Genomic DNA, 20,779 nt, shown 5'->3' with positions numbered 1-20,779 from the left:
TGTTCCACATTCAGTATTCCAATTTGAAGATGATCAATGCAAGTGAGATTCATGCTCAATGCAAGTAATTTATGTATATTTAATGTTCTACTGATAGTATTCTCATTTATTTATTTAATTAATTAATAAATATTCCATTTCACTTTATTACTTTGTTTGGATTTTTAGGGTATACACCATAAGTTGCATAGGTTTTCAGTTTTTATCTATGATATGTATAGATAGTCTGTGGTTAGTACCCGGTTTGTTCTCCGGTCTCGTCGTCGTCGTCAAGAGTCCGAAAAAGAAAAGTTGAAAGTAAATCTGATTCAAGATTTTAAATACTCTTTCACAAAGGGACGCATTAAAGTAAGGTGCACATTCGTGATATAACCAGTATACTATTTAGAACTACGCCTTGTTAAAGAGGACTTAATTTATTACAGGTAAATACAAATTTATCTTATCGTTTTACTGAAATGTACGTGATAAATGGTGGATGTTGAATTTTGTATTTCAATAACTGGTTGTAAAATAACTAATCTTGTTGTTAAACATGATAAACATGTTAGATAAGCCTTTGTCCATCTACTAGTTGTTTTCCAATTGGATTGTTACCGTAGCAGTTCATCAGTTTTAGTTAAAATACTTTTGAGCGAAAGGACTGTCAATAACCTTTGACATGTGTCATTGCTTACGTGTCAGCTCATACCTTCATTTTGTTAGCATAATTCCAAGTGGTTTTGTGAAAAACTACTGTTATCCCAGTGCTCGCGCTACACAAGAAGTTGTATTAGCAGACAGGGGTGCGTATAAGTTAGCTAGCGTAGCATCAACATTGTACTATTGTTCGTTGAGAGCGTGCCGCTAGAACCGAAGTTGATGAATGAAATGCATCATTCTGTGTAAAATTACTTGATAATATGTTGACTATATGCTGTGTATCAGTCTCACAAAAGAAAATATCTAAAGACTAAAATAATTGATTGTAACATATTGAATGTAGGGTAGGCGTGTGCGGCAGATCCAATGGAGCTGCAGGCATTGCTCGTGCTGTGTGGGGTGGGGGTAGCCGGTCTCGCCATGCTGCTCCTCATGGGGCTGTTCTCAGCCTCAGGCACCAGCTATGAAGAGGCAATTGCTCAACAACGCCGAGCCACCACCGAACTACTTGCTCTTGCTGAAAGCAAAAATAAGCCTAAGAAGAAGGAGAAGAAGGCAAATAAAAAGGTATTTAGATCTATATTAGCATTTATTATACATGTTCTACTTTTCAGGTCTATGTAATTCTATGATTATTAATTGCAATACACCATTTAGTACAAGCTGTTCATATTTTGAATGACACTTACATTATAACTGTATCCAATGGGTATATAATATATCTTAAAATTAATGTATTGTACTCAATCAACAAAAGTGTAGTGTATTACTGCAATTTGTCTTGTTGTTATTTTAAAGGACGGATTTTAAATAGACAAAGACATGCAGTCCTTATATTAAATTTCTTTTGTTTTGTGGCAAAGCAATAATGAAAGGAATATTTTAGTTAGCGAAGAAGGAAAAGAGCAAGGAGAGTAGTGTGGGGATGACCGGCAGTGAGCAGGAGAGTGAGGCACCTGCTGAGAGTGGAGTAGAAGATGACTCTGTACCCGCTCCCAAGGGACATGTTGAGTTCAGCTCAGCTGTCGTGGTAGATGTGCCCAGGGACACCACTCCTAATGTCAAGGTAGGCTCCTTCAAACATAAAACTATACATAAGTGTACAATAATACAAACAACTTGTCTGAATGTTAGTAAACAATGGATAGTTTCATATATAAAGGGATAATTGATTTTCCTACTAACCAGGCAAAAAAATCCCATAAAGTGGATGGTATATGCAATGTATGTATCTGTTGTTTAAGTTTTGTTAATGACTAGTGAATTCCATTTTTACACAGATAATGAGAATGTTAGGTTTAGGATTAGAGGTGGTTTTGGTTTAAGTAATCATTAACTTTATTTAGCACATCCTTTTTGGGGTATGGTGTGGGTTTTTTATGTGCTACAGTCAATATGGTCCCGGATATGTATATTTTATTCAACTACTGATTCATTGAATCACTCCATTCATGCGAAATATTATCTGCTTGCTCGGTAACACTGCATGATGGTATTCATAAAAATAAAATGGTTTTATCAAGAATTTTGTTTAAATATGTTATCTTAAAAACATTAATGTTTTTAAAAGATAAGGTTCAGAGTTATCACAATCATATGAAGAATATATTGGGCTTCAATCACATTTGAATTAAAGTCACCTATTTGACCTAAAATTTCATGTGAAAAAATATTTTTACTTGATTAAACTTCATTAACATGTTATGCCATATTGAAAGAAAGATTACTTGAAAATTATAAAAAGTATTAACATAGTCCTTTGAATAACCCTTTATAGTTGTTAATTGATATTTACACTCAAAATTAAAGTCATACAAAGTTCTTTATAATTGCCTTCAAGTATAAGAAATTGTGAATGAATAATAAGTATCAATTTACAACTGCCATAATGAAATCTTCTAGTTCAATATTTAGTCTGCCTTGGGAACATACTATCTCTTCAATATTAATGATGCATACTATGATGACTAACATCATATTTAGTTAAACCTGGGATATTGTATGGATATTGAGTTTGCATGCTGCTGTATCTATAAGTAAGTTAAGCTAGTGGTTAATGTGAACGGTCGAGTGAGTGAGTCCGCTACAGTGCGTCACTATTTGTACAGATCCGCAAACGCGGCAAGGATCCTAAAGTTAAGCCGATACTGGTAAACAAAGAGGATCCGAGTTGCGTTAGCGATCCGAGTGCGCTGCCCGACTCCACCGCCGTCACTGTCGCCAACCACTTTGAGGAAATGCATCCCAAAGATGAGTTTGAGTTGATGCATTCAACACTCGTGGCGGAAAAAGTGAGTCTACACCCTACGAACGTTATATGTGTCGGCGATGTGTTTGTGTTCGTTAACTTTTTACATGTTGTAGTGGAGTCAGTACATACAGTAGATTTGTGACGTATTAATAAATCATTGGTCCTGGTTTTATTTTGTTAAAAAAGTAGAATAGGATAAAATATTTTTTGTTTTCTATAGAAATTGCCTTTTAGTTTGCATGATGTAATGCCACGTTCTAACTATCACTTGACTAATTCATAGCTGCATTATTATCTGTGTTTATGTTAGTTTTCTTTATTTACGTACATAATTAGACACGTGTTAGAGTCTTATTCGCCGATTCCTCATGTTTGTGTCACTATTTTATGTAATGTCGTGACTTTGTAAGTCTATATCTTTGTAAGTCACTAACTATGCACTGTTTGTTTACTTGCATGATTATAACTAACTTGTAATCATTCGCATTTAATGTTTTGGTTACCGCATGTGCCGTAGGGTCATAGGGTGATACAGGATATAGTGTAATGAGTATATTTATAGGTGCCAGAGAAAGAGAAAGTTGAAGAAGTTGTGGAGAAGAAGGATACCAAGTCCGTAAAGCCAGCTAAGGGGGCAAAGGCTGTGGCGAAGCCTCCGACCCCTGTTGAAGTACCCAAGGAAGAGCCCGCTCGCGAGCGACACAACAGTGGCGAGGCGGCTAAAGAACAGCGCAAAGGTACGTTATACACGATGTTACTAGTGTGGTGATAAACTTTACACAACTGTTTAAATACAAGCAGCACATACAAATTCTACGTAGATTTCATAATGACGTAATACTTTGCACACAATGTCTGTTGCTATCGAGACAAATATTTTCTTTTCGCTAATTTATAGAAGATTAGCTTCCTACTTGCGGTTTTGCTTGCGTCGAAATTATAAGATTCCTTTTCGGTAGATCACGTTGCAGCTATACGAACATCACAAAATATCCTATGTAACTCAGAAAAGTATGCTTTCCAATGCAAGGATGATATGGTGAAAGATTTTTTCCAATTGGTCTCGTAGATTCTTACTTGAGCTGTTGAACTTTAGGTAAGAAGATTGAGAAGAAGCCCGCGGAGGAGGTGGTAGAGACTCCTCGTGAGGAAGTGGTGCCGCCGCTGAACGCTCCGCAGCCGAGCGAGCTCACTACCGACAAACTGCTGAAGCAGGCCCTGGCCAACGCGCCCGCCCCCGCCTCTTCCCCGCCCGGCAAGAATAAGAAGAAGAAGCCAGAACCTAATGTCCTTTCACTCATGGGTGAGTGTTGTTAGCTCTTACCTTTACTGTATGTAACATCACACCTTTTAATTCTGGTAACTACAAACAACAACATCTACAGACAATTTAAAGTGATCGATAATTTCTCGATACGAGACTACCATTAATGTTTTGATTGGGCGCCAAGTCGATTGTCGAACCACATTAAATTAGCAAAGTAAACATATGCTATTATGTGCTTCTCTTAAATCACTATTAAAAATGGCTGTGACATACGGACGGACGGACGGACGGACAGACAGACATGACGAATCTATAAGGGTTCCGTTTTTTGCCATTTGGCTACGGAACCCTAATAAAAAATAGATGTAAAGTATTTATTTATGAATATGTTGTGACACGTCGTGTGTGTGGTTAGTAGCGGGTGACAGCGGCGGGGTGAACGTGGGCGAGCTGGTGCGCGTGGTCCGCGAGGCGGCGCTGTCCCGCACGGAGATCCAGATCCTCACCGACGCACTGCTCAACAAGCACCACGACCCGCTGCCCGAGCACTCCGAGTGGACCGAGGTCAGTTATACGAACGAATCTCACCTTTCTCTAAGCTTTTATAAAAATTTTTTTATCTATTTGTCAGCAAATCTTCCACATCTGATGCTTAGTATGACTCGTATACAAAGTTAATTTAATTCTTTTTCTCATGACAGTAGGCTGCAAACCACATTACCACACTTACATAGTTTGTTTTCCATGACACCAATTTGTTTAGTCTTAGAAGCCCACTAGTTAAAGAGATCTATTGTCTGATAAATCGGTAATATCTACAAATAGTACAGATACTACAATAGTATTTAGTTAACTCTCGATGACTTACTTGCCCTCTTACATGTACAGTTCAAAAGTTATCTTCATTCATTTTCTAAGACAATGAAGTTCAAGATGAACACATTGTGTTATATTTATTACTGAAGTTTACGACTAAAGTGTTATCTTATTGTTTGGTGAGTGTAAATGGTGAATGTTCAGATAAACATAACTTCATGCCTTTTATTTCCTGAATGGATTGGTAGAGGTGGTTATGTAATGTAATTTCTTACCACTTTCACCAGTTATATTATAAATATCATATAACAGGAAATATGCCTATTGCTATACATGTAATAGCATTTAAAAGTCTGTTTTTCTAGTGCATTTTTTAAAACTGCAACTACCCTTTAACATTTGTCCCTAAATCCAAGACTTTTTGAGGTTTATTTGAAACTATTTGATCTTTGATGCTTTGATTCATCCACGTACGAGATGTACGCTAGAATCGTGTCGTTTGGTCTTTCATTCTCTCTTCCTACCTCAATGGAAGACAGTTGATGTGTACCTATGTACTATGTAGTCGCACAATACCCAGGTCAGTGTAGGTCAGGTTGCGATGAGACGGCACTCGCTGTAATTGATTACACGACAGTATTTAGCTCATCCATTGTGTGGTAAATATCGGACAGGGTCCTAACTGTCTTATTGTGACGTCAGAGTCATGTCACGATTATCTGTAATTGTTTGGTAATTCCAAGTAATTTATAAAACCCGCAAGTTTTTGAAAGTCGGTATTTCCACGAAAAATAAGAAACGTAATGTATGATAGTGATTTATGATTACATATCTTGTCGGTTTATACGTTGTTTTCTCACTAATATATAAAGCTGAAGAGTTTGTTTGTTTGAACGCGTTGCGCTCCAGAACAACTGGTCCGATTTGAAAAATTATTTTTGAGTTAGTTAGATAGTCAATTTATCAAAGAACGTTATATGCTTATTATGATCAATAGGAACAGAACAGAGCGGATGAAACCGCGCGGAAGTAGCTTGTCTATCATAAAAGCGTAGGTAAATAAAATAGATTAAAATGTTGTATGTGCAACATGTGACTCTACTTTTCCTCAATAAGAATATGATCGCACATTTGACCTTTTTGCAAAGAGAGAGGTCAGGTACCTATGGAATGACGTCTTATGCAAATACATTGTCTATCCTTCGTACTTGAGCTGCAGATTTTTTGTTTTTCAGTATGATAATCTCTTGACTTTGTTGTCGGATTTGTAGGGCAAAGACATAATTATTTATTTCTCCATGCATTTATATAGTCAGGCACACAATAACAGATATATGTTTATTGCTTGAAATTACAAAGTTAGGAGAGCTAATGAACACGAGGCTTTACATTCGCCATCACCACTCAACTGACTTGAAACTTTGATCTTGAAGTACTTAATATTAAGAATAAATTAATGATAGAAATATTAATATTTAATGTTTTCTGCAGGGTCCCAATGATCCCATGCAGAAGTTGAAGAAGCAGTTGGCTGACAAGGAGAAGGCTCTTGCCGATGAGATCGAGGCGTCACAGGCTTTGCACGCCAAGCTTAAGGAGCTGAGGTAAAATGAACATTAATTTTTGAATAGTAAATTATACAGAGTTGTCTCGTGCTGGAATCGGACCTGCAACACATTACGCAGCAAGTGTTCGCTAACCCCTGCACTGACTGTACCATATAACGCTGAATTTTCTGTATGTTACGTTGTTTAAGTTTTTGTAATCAAATAATCTGCTTGATTAAAGTAAAACAATCGACAATCTCACAATCACCCCGGTATTTCATAACGTTTTATAATCAATGACTTATTAAATTAGCCGTGAAAATCACAAGGTCATGAAACGTCAATCAGTTGTAACAAGTACATATAATTGGCGAGGTTTGAAGGTAATATTAGCACCCGTGCCGTGCGCCAGTGGAAAAGTAACGGGACTATTAAATAAAATAAAACTACTAAAAACTATAGCTATAACTATATTATGGGATAATTACCTATTTGTGTACATACACAAATAGGTAATGTAGGTGTATTATCTTGAGTCTTTTTATAATTTCAAATGAGACAAATTTTACAAATATTGGGATTTAATTGAATTGATGAGACCATAATGTATGCAGTAATTTTAATGATTACAATCTTGCTTACAATCTGATGGTCTGTTATTAAAGGATTCACCATTGAACTTCACTCGAATCGAAGACTGTCCCAGGAATTCGCCTCGCTCGAACTTATAAATAGAAATGGTATTCTTGGAACAAATCTAACATAACGATCATAGAATAGTTATACACAGTAATTTTAAAGAAAGCTATTATTTAGGAAGTAGAAATGTAAACAGAATGTACATTTTTGTAGGGCGGCTCTGAATACAGAGCGCACGCGTGCGGTGGCTACCTCTCGCGCGGCCGAGCAGGCCGCCGCCAACGCGCGCGCCGAGCTACACACGCTGCAGGCGCGCCTGCAGAGGCTGCACGATGACAACCATCAGCTCGGGCAGGAGAAACTCATGGTATGAACCAGTACTTTATTCTACATACAGTCATTCTACAAACAGTACGCAAGGGAATGTAGAAGATGTCTAATACCTGTGTTGTTGTGTTCAATAGCTGCAGTCTAAGTTGGCCGCGGAGGGCGAGGCGCAAGCCGCTCGAGTTCAAATGGAACTACACATCCAGAGGCTCTCAGAGGTGAGTACTCATTAAATGATAAATCTCATCATCTTTACCTTTGATCATCTCAAACTAGCAAGCTGTCTGTATTCTATGAGTGAGTAAATTTTCGAGATGTTGCATGTGTAATAACTATGTGGTGTGTCAGTCGGAGGCGGCGCTGGTGGCGCAGCTGACGGCGCTGCAGGGCGAGCTGAACGCGCACGCGCTGGAGGCGGGGCAGCGCGCCATGGAGCTGGCGGCGGCGCGCGACGCGGCCGCGCTGGCGCAGCAGCACGCCGCCGACCTGGCGCAGCAGCTGCAGGACGCCAACCGCGCGCTGGCCGACCTCGACGCGCAGCGGCACAACGCGCAGCGGGGCGAGCAGCGCGCGCAGCAGGAACGCGCACAAGGTACCATCACTTACTAATATTATATCTATGTTAGGACAAGGGTTCCACTGGACTTTTTTATTACCTTTCAATAAATAATAATAATTACCATGTATTTTAGAGGTAACGTCGACTCAATATGTATTGCGTGTAAATGAAGTATTGGTAACTTATACTGATGCAATCATAAACTTTCAGCTGTAGCAGAGCTTCAGAACGAAGTACAGAAATTGGCGAGTCGCGCGCAAATTGCGGAGAACAACCTCGAGTTGTTGAAGGAGGAGTCTGAGAAACAAAAACAACAGGTACTCACAATGAACCTACAAAATAATAAAATTAACAGTAAGATTCACTTATTTGATATCTTCTTCATGTATTTTCTTTTTATGAATGCACAGTTGACGACTGAAATCGCGTCGCTGCGTGAGCAGTTGGCTGGGCGTGAGACTGAATTAGCTGAAATTAAGCAATTGAAGGCAACACCTGCACAGAATGGACTGCCCGCCAACGATCAGCTTAAGGTTAGTTTTGAATTTATCTCTAATTTAACTATCGTATTAATTCGTATTTGCAGAATGTATGACTATATTTGTGGCAAACTTTAAATGATCTAAATTGAGTGAGAGAGTTTATGAGATTAAGCATTTTCGTTACATTGTCTGTATGTAGTATCTACGTATCCTACTGTATGGCATAAAGGCATGACGATATACAATGTAATGAATGGTGTAATGTATCAGGCCGCGGAGCTGGCGAAGGTGGAGAGTATAGTGGAGTCGCTGCGGGACGAGCTGAGCGCGGCGCAGCGCAGCTCGCGCGACCAGCGGGACCAGGTCGCCAGGCTGCAGGAACAACTGCGCACCTACCAGGACAAGAACAACGTAAGTCATAGCCACGCGCATGTCTTGTTTAAGTTACAGTTGTATTAAGATAGTATTGTAATGTGTTTTTGTAATATGCAAGCAAAAAATAATCATGGTTTTGTAATTGCTTATTTTGTAGGGTTGTTATACTATTGACTGTTATTCTTACTTCAACAGTCAAAGTGTCGTATTATTAGAAAAACAGTGTTTGGTTGTACAATAAAAATACTTACAGTGTTGTGAAAAGTTAAATCTTTAACATATTTTAATAAAGCTACTTAACTCGTCCCGCTTAGGAGTTGCGAACTAAAAACTGGAAAGTAATGGAGGCGTTACAATCTGCCGAAAAGGCTCTACAGACGAAAGCAGCAAGTGCGATGCCGGCCCAAGACTCGCTGCGCGTAAGTGCCCGCTTTATAACATTGTATACACCGCGCGGCCGTGTGCAGTGGAACACGAGTACTCGCATGTACATACATCTTCGGCCGGCTTCGCTTTGTTGTGTATATTTTTGCTAACCTATTTATGCACTACTTGTTCATTCTAAACTATAATCCTATAAATGTCACTAGCTTTAGTATTTTAATACATACTTCAAATAAAAATAAACAAAAAGGGACTAAAGTTGTTTTAAATTAAAAAGAAAAAAAAACATTGCAGAACTTGTGTTTTAATTTAATTTGTTTGTGTTTTTAATAGCCGTTAGAATTTAATGTGAATAACATGGTAACGTCTTTGTATTGGCATATTATTATAAGTAAATGTTTAAAATAGGAGGCCATAGCGAAAGCAGAAGAGGCGCAGTACAACGAGGTGGCCAGCGTACTACGCGAGGCTTGTCCCAGCGCAGCGCCCGGCGCCGGCGCCGGCCGCGACTGGCTGCAGGCCTTCGCCCGCAACCTGCAGGCGCAGCTGCAGCGCTCCGCCGACACCGCCGCGCAAGACCGACTCAACGACCTCATCCAGCAGAATGAACAGTCACAGAGCCTCGTCGAGAAATACAAGAGGATCATCGACGACACTGTTAGTTTACAATTATTTATTATCTTATGACTTATTCTCATAAAGAATGAAACAAAATCATTATGCTTAGTAGCAGTGGGCACTTAGGCCCGCGACACATATCTGAACTAGCAACTTGAAAGTGCTAAAGTAAGTGAACTTATAAGATCAATTTCCCTTCTGCATTCCCACAAATTAACCTGTCTTACAGGAGGGAGTTCTGAGCCGCCTACAACAGAATGTGACGTTAGAGGAACAGCGATGGGCGCAGCAATTGGCAGACAAACAACGCGAACTAGACGATCTCAGGCAGCGCACTGTCATGCAGGTACAGTGCCATCCAGCTTTTTACTACTGCTAAAAAATCATTTGTATTTCAGTCATTACATGTTACAGCTTCTACCTGTCTACCTAAGCCACGACTATTTTTCCTCACTGTTAACATTCAGTGTGCATCGAATGTTTTGACATGATTACCCATGCTATACGCGTTCAATCGCCATACATATTTGAATATATTTAGGATATTTTCGAATTGTACTACTTACTTGTAAGTAATGTCATGTAGTCACATTATTCAATTATGTGAGATGTGTGTGCTTCTAACTTAGTTCCATTACCATAGTGTTTATTTTATTCTAACTTTCTGCTGACGGCGTAACATTTTATTGCAGTTTGCTATTTTTACGTAGGAACCTCTGGCGTTTGCATACTCCTGCATAGAAAAGTCATTGCCTACGATTATAGAGGAGGTACAGAAACGAGTGATCGTTGTGTTTGCACTCTGTGTGCTTTTGTGTTCTCATGTCGAGGTCGCGATGACCATTATTGTTATATCTTTTGTTTGTCCAACTTGACTTTATTATACTATTTAGAACGCACTTTGATAGAAAATACATAAGAACATTATATTAAAACTTGTATTTGCATTAACAACTCTTAACTCTAAACGACATACCAAGCCAACAGGGGCAAAGAGATAAGTTTTTGCGTGTTTGAATTGAAGTGAATACACTTTGTATAAGTATTGTAACACTTCAATGTTGTAACTTGTTCAATACATTAAGTAATCCGCAGTAGTACCGCGCGGTAGATAGGATACGATTGCACTTTCCTAGATAAAGAGTTTGTAAAAAGAAACATTGATACTTGAATATAATAATTATGACATAATAAAACGAGCTCATTAGTTAAAGAAAAAATAAATCCTTATAAATATCTATATATAAAGATTTCCTTGCCTAGTTTTATTGTCATATAAGTAGGTTTTCTTATTTTATTCCTTCATTCTCTGGCAGAGGGTTCTTATCATCACTTTTGAACATAAATGTTTCTCCTATTATGATTGTCGAACAGTGTAATGCGCATACGCTGGTGACGGTTTACATTTTATGGCAACTAAATTATATCTTCATACAAACTTCACTTCCACAGATGCAAAATAAAATTGAGTCATTACAAGAGGAACTGCATCAGGCGAAGAAATCCAACCACAACCACACGTTTGCTGATGCGGAACGAACTGCCGAGGTAAGTGTTAGACTGAAAGTTGTTCTGTAAGGTTAATGAAGTCAAACAACGTAATGTTAACTTAAATATTATTATTTACAGGAAAGACTTATGGCTGGTTTGTCTGACAAACACAGCGTAGATGTTAGCAACGGACCATTACAGGTGGGGCTCGAAGAGAAATAACAAGAGGTACCCAATTGCGACGTAGTATCGAGGTGTCATTCCTGTCCAATGCGTGCGCTAGCGCACAGGTAACATAGATGCGCACACGCCGTTGTCGTGCTGCCACACAGATGTATGTTACAATATATCGATATTGGTCATTAAAATTTTAAGGGACTTGCAATCTTATGTCCGGAATGTAAAGTTACAGCGTTCATGTATACTCGACTACATACATACAGTATCGTCCATACAAATTAATCGTATAATAGAATGTTAGAAGTTTGTGTTTCGCTATTACGTCCTCCACGCACTTCTTACATTGTCTCGATAATGCAGTTGAAAGGTGTAATTTTATGTTTACTTAACGACTTAAGTATTGTGAAGTGTCCAGGCAGCAAGTTTTTGGCAGCAATTGAGATACTAAAAAAGACAAAATGAATCAGAGATTCATTAATATATTTTAGGATTAAAAACTTGGTATTCAGCACAGAAAAGTTTATATACAAGCGTTTTTTAATGAAACGCTTGTATGACTGCCTGCCACTGACTCACGTAAATATTTTGCTAATGTAACTGGCAAATAAATGACACGTACAAATACATTATAACTCGTAATTTAAAGATATTCCATACTATTACCTGATTTTATTAATTTGCGAGCCCTAGAACCTAGATTCTTTGTAAATTGTATTAGTGAGTTTGGGACTGTATTGGCAATATATTAATTTTATAGTAAGTGCTCTACTTTGAAAGTGTATCGAATTGAGTTATGGACACAATCGTGTATTTATCTGCCTGATCTAAAGATATTATCTTAAATTTATGTATCAGTAAATGTTAATACTAATGTGAAATAAAATCAATTTCATGTGGCGACTCAGCAATATTGATAGCAATGTTCTTGAAAATTTTTATATTTTATTTATAACTATTAGTTAGCTTTAAAGTTATTTAAAATAATACCAGTGTAGCAACAACTGACCATTATGATGTGCGATAGTATAATGGAAAAAATTATATACTATTTTCCGATATAATGCCTATCCTATCCTATTTTTAATTTGCCGAATTAACAATTTTCTATTCTTAATAATTTTAAGGAATGTTATTTACTCTTTAGAATTATATTATTATTTATAAATATTTTTTTATCTAGCGCATAATCATTTTTGTCAGTGCCTTAGGGTAAGATTTGAATTTAAAATGCTGACTGTTTTATTTCTAGTAATAAATAAATCAAATGCTTGTTAACGATAAGATCTAGTTTGAAGTTATTTTTATGTTATTTTTATCCTTTTCAGTAGTGTACGACGAGTGTAGTGAATCACTGTGTCAAATGTTCTGAATATACAGTAGAACGCCCGTATCCATGCTCGGTTGGGTTCTGCGATTCTAATTGTTTCTCGTAATATTCGTTGTGATGTTGGTATGTGATCTATAAATTATTCGACAAAATAATTACACTTATTATAATGGTTATGTAATGTTATTAAAGAATGTTGTGGTGTGTGATGGAATATTCAAAACGGTATTTATTTGAAGAAATCGCGGTAACCTAATCCATGGATACGGAGGGCCACTTATATAATAAACGTAGTAATAATATTATGAAATCTAATTGTATAATACGTAAGCCACTTTGTATGATAATAGAAAGACATCAAATAAACTATTTCCTAATTTATATTGTGTTTTATTACTTTAAACAATATTTTAATTTTTTCATTTATAACCGCAAGTGCAAGAGGTATTTAGGGACCGATTTTCTGGTTCGGACATAATATTCTCACAGGCATACGGTGTACCAGAATATGGCAATAGTCTCCCCTCATTTTACATGAGACTCCTAACATTACTGGTTCCTATGCCTCTTGGGGATCAAAGACGTGATGTTCATTATAAATTATTATCCTTTAGGATTAAATATATTGCTAGTTTTGCAGCTTGTCGCACCTTTAGTGTGACTGCTAAACAAGGTGGGCTAGATAGTGTTAGTTCCCTGAAAACCAACTCTTCCCTCTTTTCCCTAGGTAAGAAGCTTAGTAATCGGGGACGAACCCAACATTATAATATTTATGCTTGTCTGTAAGATAATATATCTATGGGTCATAGTTGCCTGAGGTTTAAATAAAATAAAATAAAAAAATATAGTGCACACCATTTTACGCCACAACAGAACATCTGAAAATCTTAATATTACTTAGCGTCTTACCGGCTGATCTAGAAGTTATTGTGGAAGCCAGTTGGAAGTAGTTACTTTTTAATAAATAAAAATATTTAAAGAACAAGATGATAAATAAAAAGGTGGTAACATTAACAACATACATTTTCAGTGTTTCACGAGTGTAAAAGTTTTGTAGTCTGTGATATAGTAGTTCAGTGACAGATGACAGTAACATGACATGACAATTTGACAGCCACTGTCAACATTGACGTTTTCTTTGCAACCGGCCCACATTGTTTTCTTGTGTGAGTTGTTGGTTGGTGAATCAAGAATTATTATCGTTGTGATTATAAACTGCATGAGAAACTGACTGTGAGTAACTCGTGCTATCAACAGTAGCACCTACAATTCAGTATTCCAAACAGTTGCAACCATGACAGAGGCTATCGTCAAAAACATTGACAACGCGTGTGAAACTGCTGAAGAGTTTACAAAAGTATTCTACAAACAAGTGGATAACAACCGGCATTTAACGTCCAAACTATATCTGGACACCGGCCTACTAGTTTGGAATGGAAATGGAATAACTGGTAACGACAAGATACAGAAGTTCCTGATGGATTTACCTGCCAGTAATCATGTGCTGAAAACATTAGATGCACAGCCAATCTCAGAGAATTTAGTTTCAAACAAGCTAACGTACCTCATTCAAGCTTGTGGAGATGTAACCTATCAAAATGATGACAGCAAGAAGCCATTTCAACAAACATTTGTGATTGTGGCTGTCGATGGAAAGTGGAAAATTGCATCAGATTGTTTCAGATTACAAGTGCCATATAATAGCTAATAGGTGGAGTGTATTTTAAGGTGTGTATGTCTGTTTAGTATACTTATTTGTGGTGTAATGTACTGAATATTTTGTTAAAGGATCTCGCGTAAAATTGATACAACAGTGACTCATAGTACCTACTGATTGCTGTATGACTTTCTCTTGTATTTATATGTTGTTTTCTACAGTAATTTGCTGTATAAATTTAAAATATGATCTAACCAAATAATATAAGTAGGTATAAACAGTTTTCTTTAGCTATAAAATATAAATCTTGTTATTGTTTATAGCAACAGTATTGAATATTGTATAATGTTGTGCAACACATGATGATTATAACTTATAACATGTTTATGCCTGATTGTACCTAAACACAAATAAATACGTTTTTTTTTAATATTATGAGTACTATAACTCTTGAATTTCTGATCTATAAAGGCATAATTTGTAAAAAAAAATAATGAGTAATAGATTTTAATTCACTCATTCATATTTAATGTCAAGGATATGATATATCATATTAATATTTTCATTAATCTTGTGTTGTGATTGTCAAATTGTTTTGAATGAAAACTGATTCATTTGAGAGTAATTTCTCTGACATGGTCTAATTCCCATCCTAGAGTTATGGAATATAAAAACATGTTAATAAACAAGAAATCCACTGTCAAAAATAATTATTCGCATATAGTACTCAATTAAAACAATAATAATTTTAAAATATAGTTTAATATACAGTAATCATATATACAATATATAAATATTTAAGAAATCAATTCATTGCCACTTAACATAGGGTGTATCTGACCCATATTTATGATTAGAGCTCCAATCCATGTAGCCCTGTATGTGTAGTGTTCTAATTTATAATGAGTATATCCTTTTTCAGATTTTTGTATTCGGGAACTAACCATCATTATCACCAAACATACAAAAATATATTTTAATGCTGATCCTGGAGATGAATGAGTTTAACTGACTCAAGACTCAAGAAGCAAGATAAATGAGAGATCAGTTTGATAAGATTATCTTTAAAGCAAGATGTTATCACTGGCTGAAAGAGAACCAATATCTTCTACTCCAAGGCATAAGAAGACACATTTATTTATTTTTATAAATATTGTACAAAACAGCTATGAATAAATGTCATGATTACAACAAATTATCTGGTATTATATTTGTACAAACTGTTAGAATTTATTATAACTTGTAAGTAGGTAATAGAAAATAGATCATTATAGTTTAGAATATGAACCTAAAAATGATTTGCAGTTGGGACAAAAGTGCTGTGTTTCCTTAAATATTTTTGTTAGGTAGGGGACTGCAGCAACACAACAAAGGCAACACCAACTGAAAAGAAACAGAGGTAAAGGGTAATGAATAAATTACGACTCGTTTATCAGGAAGATAAAGAACACAAATCATATTCCACTTACCAAAATACTCCGCAAAGGAAACCAGCAAGCATATGAGTTTTCTGAGTGTTAATATGTGTTACAGCAGTGACAATCCTTTCATCACATTTGGGACAATTATAGACCATCGGCGAATCCTGTAGTGGCGACTGAATGATCACAGTTCGAGACGTTGGCTGATTGGTCACTGGTTCAGGCACAGTGATCGTAGAGTTGAATGTCGCATCGTATGACGGCGGCGGCTCCCTGTGGTACACAGCTTTCGACTCTTCACTGTTTAAATACAACTGCTGTCTCACAGTATCACTTTGAGCCGGATTTACACCATTATTCATATCCATGTTAGTAAAATGTATGTATTAAAACATTTTCTATCTATGAACACAGTATTGATTATGATTATACACAAAAATTTACCTCCTTATCATTACTGATTGCTACTATCTTATCTACACGTCAGATACTTTGTGTTCGGTACCTACAAGAAATGGTTCGTATATTTTTCTTATATTAGGTTTCATTGTCGGTACATATTATTCATTTCTATATGTAGATAACTTAGATTGTATGATGATTAGGTGGAGCAAGTACATAAGTCCGGTGCGTGTAAAGCATATTCGTTTTTGTACGTACAAGTACTATCCAAAAGATAGGAAGCGTGATTCAGGGGCAAGTACATCGTATAAGGAACGCAATTAACGAGTCTTCCTTTATTAACCTTTATGTACCAATTATGAAGAGAAACTCGTAATATTCTTAATCCTTTTACGTGTGGTATTCACTGTAGGAATAGAGCGCAACTTACTACGATCTCTATGTTTCATCTGATTTATTCTAGAGTAGTCACTTTTATTTAATGCACACTGCAATCCACTCTTTTAGAAAATGTAGGTGTGGTAGGTACCCAGAAACCATAATCAATTCTAAGGAAAGTACCTACATAATAAGTCAATGAATTGTTTTGTTTTATAATAATATTGTCGTCGCCTGCGACTACTGTAACCGCGATTTATAGGCATACAACTTTTCTTCTATTGCTATTCAAAGTCTTAAGGCGTAGTAGAGTGTAAAGATCTGCCGAAAATACTAAAAAACAAAGTAAAAGCATGACTTGCAACATAGCTAATAATTTTTTACTGCAGTAGTTGGGTGACCAGTTGCTGCACACCATCTCGCGGGTTCGATTCCCGCACAGAACAATTATTTGGATTCCTTTGTGTTCTGAATGTGGGTAGAAAGGAAAGATGTGAGAGAAAAAGAAACAATTTATGTATAGTATATAAATACCTTATATATTATATTTTGTTAACAGTGAATGAAGAACATTTACAATAGGTATTACATTACCCCTTAAAATTGATAATTTATATTCTAAATTTCGTTTTAAATAACTAATTGGTGATAACATACGGCCAATAAAAAAGTACGAAATTATTACGTTTTGCCACTGTAATTACTAGTTACATCATATTATTAATTACAATTTTCGTGGTTTTACATTCAGTCTAATTTCAGTCATATTGTCCACTGTTCTTGGCAGAATTTTATTCCCATTATTTTTAATAAAAAAATAAATAAACCTCATCCAGAAAACTAACTGTTTGTTAAAGCCTAAAACTGTTGGAATGCCTCAAAAGCTGTTTATATTATCTAAAATTTTATTAAGTAAATAATCATTTTAATTTTCTAATTCCATTGGTTGTCATAGGAAAACAATATTAAAATTAATAAGATTAACCTAATTTATAAAATTTTTGCAACATAATTTTGCCTTATTCATGGTTTACAGTGGGCTAAACTTGGACGCAAATGTTAGGCACACCTAAATTGGAGATTTCAAATGTAAGTAACGCATGAATATAAATAGAATTACCTAAAAATAAATTTAGAAGCGATTGGATAGGAACAAACACAAATATTTACGTTTCAATTGGCATTTTACATGTAAATAGTAAAATTATATTATTTATGTATGTCACAAACAAATATGGAAGAGATTATACAAACTATTTGGAATGAAAAATACAGATAAATGACATTGTGAAATAATCAGCCGCTTTCTTACTCATTGTACCTTACAATAATGTATTTAAATATCACTGCCAGAAAATTTACCATAAAACATATATTATAAGAGATAGAGAGATAGAGAGGCCTTAATTTAATGTATTCTATACAATTATTTCGATTTCATATAGTTGCATCATTTTAAAGACATCTGAATCATAAAACATTTCCCATTCAGATTCTTGTTACATTTTAATTTGACATCAAATCATAAGACAGTTGAGGAAACATTTATTGCTTCTTACGCACAACTTCACCTGAATTGCAAACCACACTTGTGTACCGTGACCCTGTGAGTAATTGCTGTCATTACTTATTCAATTAACAGATAAACAGGTGAAGTAGTATTGTGCTGAAAACCATTGTGAATTAGGACAATCTTTTTTTAACATTAGTCATAACACTTAAGAATTCACAAGCATTGATAAAATAACAAAGACCATTGAATATAAGGAGCATGCCTCTAAATAACTTAATGGCACCATAATTGCTTCAAATTTTTTTTATCTTTTTTAGCATTTTCTTGTTTATGTTGATGAAGCCAAAATCTTCACATCAAAGTAGGACAACAGTGCCTTCCCCAATTACTTAACACTTGCTACTTTTGCCAATGAAAGTATTGCAATTGGGGCAGTAGTGCTCAGCATCTTTGAATGTATCAAAGCAGTATGGGACGAGTCCAAGACAGCAGAGAGAGCAGATCCTGCAAGAAAGACGGACTATATTAGTATTTAACATTATTTAGTTTCAACTTATTACAATTTCAAAGTAGGTCATAATGTAAAAATGCTATTTGACAATAGTTATTAGTTTTATCAAAAGTAAATGCAAGTAGATTATTCATAATATTAAGCTATATGAACAACTTACATGGTAATAACACACACGGATCCAGCCACTAGATGGGTATGCCAAGCTGTTGTGTATGTAACTCTTGTAGTGACCACTTTGCCGCAGTTGAAACAAGTTATAGTGGTGGGCTCCGTGCCCACTGCAGGCGGGAGCACTATCCCCACAGGCACGGGCCCGGGCGGCTGCGGTGGTCCCATGTCCCCTGCTTGTGGCTGAGTGTTCGTCACAGTGATTGTAGGATGTGGGTAAACCCCCGGAGCTGTATACTGTTTAGGAGCCTGTGGGTGCGGGTAAGCACCGCCAGCGGCTGTATATGGTTCACCTCCAGGCGCTACGAAGCCATATTGTGGGTTACCCACGACAGCTGAGTAAGGCGGCGGAAGATCTTCAGGCGCAGAAGCCACTGCACCTGTCCCTGCGATATTTGCCATTGTTTTCTGTTTTCAATTAAGGTGCAAGATAATACACTTCACTGAGTACAAAATATATTGTTATAATACGAGAACTCTAGAACAAAAATTTGTAAACTTTATTTATTTTACGAAACGATGCACGAAATTAATAAGAGAGATAAAACATATCATGACGTCATATGTCAATGTCAGGTGCAACCGTGCTTGAAAAACAAAGACAAAGGTATTTTAGTTTGTGTTCGGATACGCGTACACATACCATACGCGTATCGTTAAAAAGTATTGTTTCTAGTGGATTATGTACTAAGTTTTCACGTTTGTTATAGTTGAAAATAAATACTGGAAACAATATTGGAATGAATAGTGTAGAAAATGATCAATATTGCACATTTTATGTTGGGCATCTTTCCGGATAATTATATTCAGTACCTAATATGTAATAAAATAATGATTTGGCAATAAACCTTACACTTGTTTGAATTGTGTGCGTTAATTTTCTATTAGAAATGAGTAGTAAAAATAGGTACCTAGAAAAATTTCAAATGAATCGAAATGCTCAACAAAGTCAACAAACAAACAAACCACACACTAATGGAATATGAGGCAAACGAGCAGACGGATCACGTGATGGTAAGCGAGCAGCGCCGCCCATACTTATTTGACCAAATTACCCAAATTGATCCAACTTGAGTTGGAGAGCACACATAACAATGGAGTGCGCTATGTTTACTATCGCTATTAGGGACAGAGTTCGGAATACCGATATCAGGAACCATACGAAAGTTACAGACTTAGATAACATCTCACAGCTAACAGGAGGAAGTTAGGTTTTAAGACAAATGGCAAGGTGAGCTGACAACTCTTTGGAAGCAGCAAGATTTTTGGAAGAGAGTGAGATGAATAGGATAAATAAATAAATAATACAATGTTCAGAATGTATGGCACCTATGTGTACAAACTACCCAACTACCCAGGCTGCACGGTTGGTGCGGTGGCTGGGCAACTGGCTGCCGCGCAACGGGTAGCGGGTTCGATTCCCGCACGGAGCAACTCTTTGTGTGATCCACAAATTGTTGTTTCGGGTCTGGGTGTCATGTGTATGTGAACTTGTGTGTTTGTAAACGCACCCACGACACAGGAGAAAATCCTAATGAGGGGCAACGTTTTTTTTTAAAAAAAAAAAAAAAAACTACCCAACGTTATGACTTTTGGCGCTAATTTTAAAATTGTACTGCCATCTAAGTTATCTACCTAAAGTAATGTTGTTGGAACATGTTTTTAGAAGGAAAGTGAGCTCCTACTTTGCGTTGCCTTCCTGATTTACAACATCATAGGTACACTTAATTATATTATTTTGAATGCTAAACTAAAGATGCGGCGTCTATTGCGTAGGTCAGGGTTCATAACTCATGAGAGAAGAAGAATGTGTCTATCTAC

General features: G+C 36.3%; 3 protein-coding genes and 1 non-coding gene across 16 annotated transcripts; 2 read left to right on the top strand and 2 right to left on the bottom strand.

The window, feature by feature from the left end:
- Positions 1-221: 221 nt before the first annotated feature.
- Positions 222-13,286, top strand: LOC118275350 (ribosome-binding protein 1). Of its 13 annotated transcripts, none has more exons than XM_035593264.2 (20): positions 222-425; positions 986-1,209; positions 1,529-1,708; positions 2,751-2,933; positions 3,456-3,630; positions 3,990-4,196; positions 4,579-4,724; positions 6,468-6,580; positions 7,376-7,529; positions 7,627-7,707; positions 7,838-8,081; positions 8,259-8,365; positions 8,459-8,581; positions 8,801-8,941; positions 9,220-9,324; positions 9,698-9,946; positions 10,137-10,253; positions 10,618-10,677; positions 11,360-11,455; positions 11,537-13,286. In XM_035593264.2, the coding sequence occupies exons 2-20, from the start codon at positions 1,009-1,011 to the stop codon at positions 11,618-11,620; spliced, it is 2,766 nt and encodes a 921-aa protein (XP_035449157.2). In that variant the 5' UTR covers positions 222-425; positions 986-1,008; the 3' UTR covers positions 11,621-13,286. The 13 variants fall into 13 exon arrangements, with proteins under 13 accessions (XP_035449157.2, XP_050551574.1, XP_050551581.1 ...); XM_050695617.1 differs by having other exon boundaries at positions 4,576-4,724; XM_050695618.1 differs by lacking the exon at positions 222-425 and adding an exon at positions 583-785 and having other exon boundaries at positions 4,576-4,724.
- A 511-nt stretch (positions 13,287-13,797) lies between these two features.
- LOC118275695 (uncharacterized) lies at positions 13,798-15,757 on the top strand. Its single transcript, XR_007705506.1, has 2 exons — positions 13,798-14,633; positions 15,485-15,757. It is a non-coding gene; the product is annotated as an uncharacterized LOC118275695 (transcript).
- Positions 15,306-16,441, bottom strand: LOC118275694 (lipopolysaccharide-induced tumor necrosis factor-alpha factor homolog). The gene is made up of 2 exons (XM_035593757.2): positions 16,032-16,441; positions 15,306-15,945 (listed from the first exon to the last, which is right to left on the bottom strand). Exons 1-2 carry the CDS (start codon positions 16,349-16,351, stop codon positions 15,831-15,833), a joined length of 435 nt encoding a protein of 144 aa, XP_035449650.1. The 5' UTR covers positions 16,352-16,441; the 3' UTR covers positions 15,306-15,830.
- Positions 16,442-17,275: 834 nt separating this feature from the next.
- On the bottom strand, positions 17,276-19,540 carry LOC118275612 (lipopolysaccharide-induced tumor necrosis factor-alpha factor homolog). Its single transcript, XM_035593633.2, has 2 exons — positions 18,948-19,540; positions 17,276-18,780 (listed from the first exon to the last, which is right to left on the bottom strand). Exons 1-2 carry the CDS (start codon positions 19,358-19,360, stop codon positions 18,666-18,668), a joined length of 528 nt encoding a protein of 175 aa, XP_035449526.1. The 5' UTR covers positions 19,361-19,540; the 3' UTR covers positions 17,276-18,665.
- Positions 19,541-20,779: the final 1,239 nt, after the last annotated feature.

The sequence above is a fragment of the Spodoptera frugiperda genome, chromosome 8 (genome assembly GCF_023101765.2).
Source record: "Spodoptera frugiperda isolate SF20-4 chromosome 8, AGI-APGP_CSIRO_Sfru_2.0, whole genome shotgun sequence".
Lineage (NCBI taxonomy): Eukaryota > Metazoa > Arthropoda > Insecta > Lepidoptera > Noctuidae > Spodoptera > Spodoptera frugiperda.
This window is presented reverse-complemented; position numbering and strand designations above follow the sequence as displayed.

Excerpts from the sequence above, each read along its gene's own strand:
- LOC118275350 (XM_050695617.1), top strand. The coding sequence starts at position 1,009 with ATGGAGCTGCAGGCATTGCTCGTGCTGTGTGGGGTGGGGGTAGCCGGT. Across the intron at positions 8,366-8,458 it reads CTGAGAAACAAAAACAACAG|TTGACGACTGAAATCGCGTC; the intron begins GTACTCACAATG and ends ATGAATGCACAG. Across the intron at positions 10,678-11,359 it reads TGCCTACGATTATAGAGGAG|ATGCAAAATAAAATTGAGTC; the intron begins GTACAGAAACGA and ends TCACTTCCACAG.
- LOC118275612 (XM_035593633.2), bottom strand. The coding sequence starts at position 19,360 with ATGGCAAATATCGCAGGGACAGGTGCAGTGGCTTCTGCGCCTGAAGAT. Across the intron at positions 18,781-18,947 it reads TCCGTGTGTGTTATTACCAT|GATCTGCTCTCTCTGCTGTC; the intron begins GTAAGTTGTTCA and ends TCTTTCTTGCAG.
- LOC118275694 (XM_035593757.2), bottom strand. The coding sequence starts at position 16,351 with ATGGATATGAATAATGGTGTAAATCCGGCTCAAAGTGATACTGTGAGA. Across the intron at positions 15,946-16,031 it reads TTCCTTTGCGGAGTATTTTG|TTGGTGTTGCCTTTGTTGTG; the intron begins GTAAGTGGAATA and ends GTTTCTTTTCAG.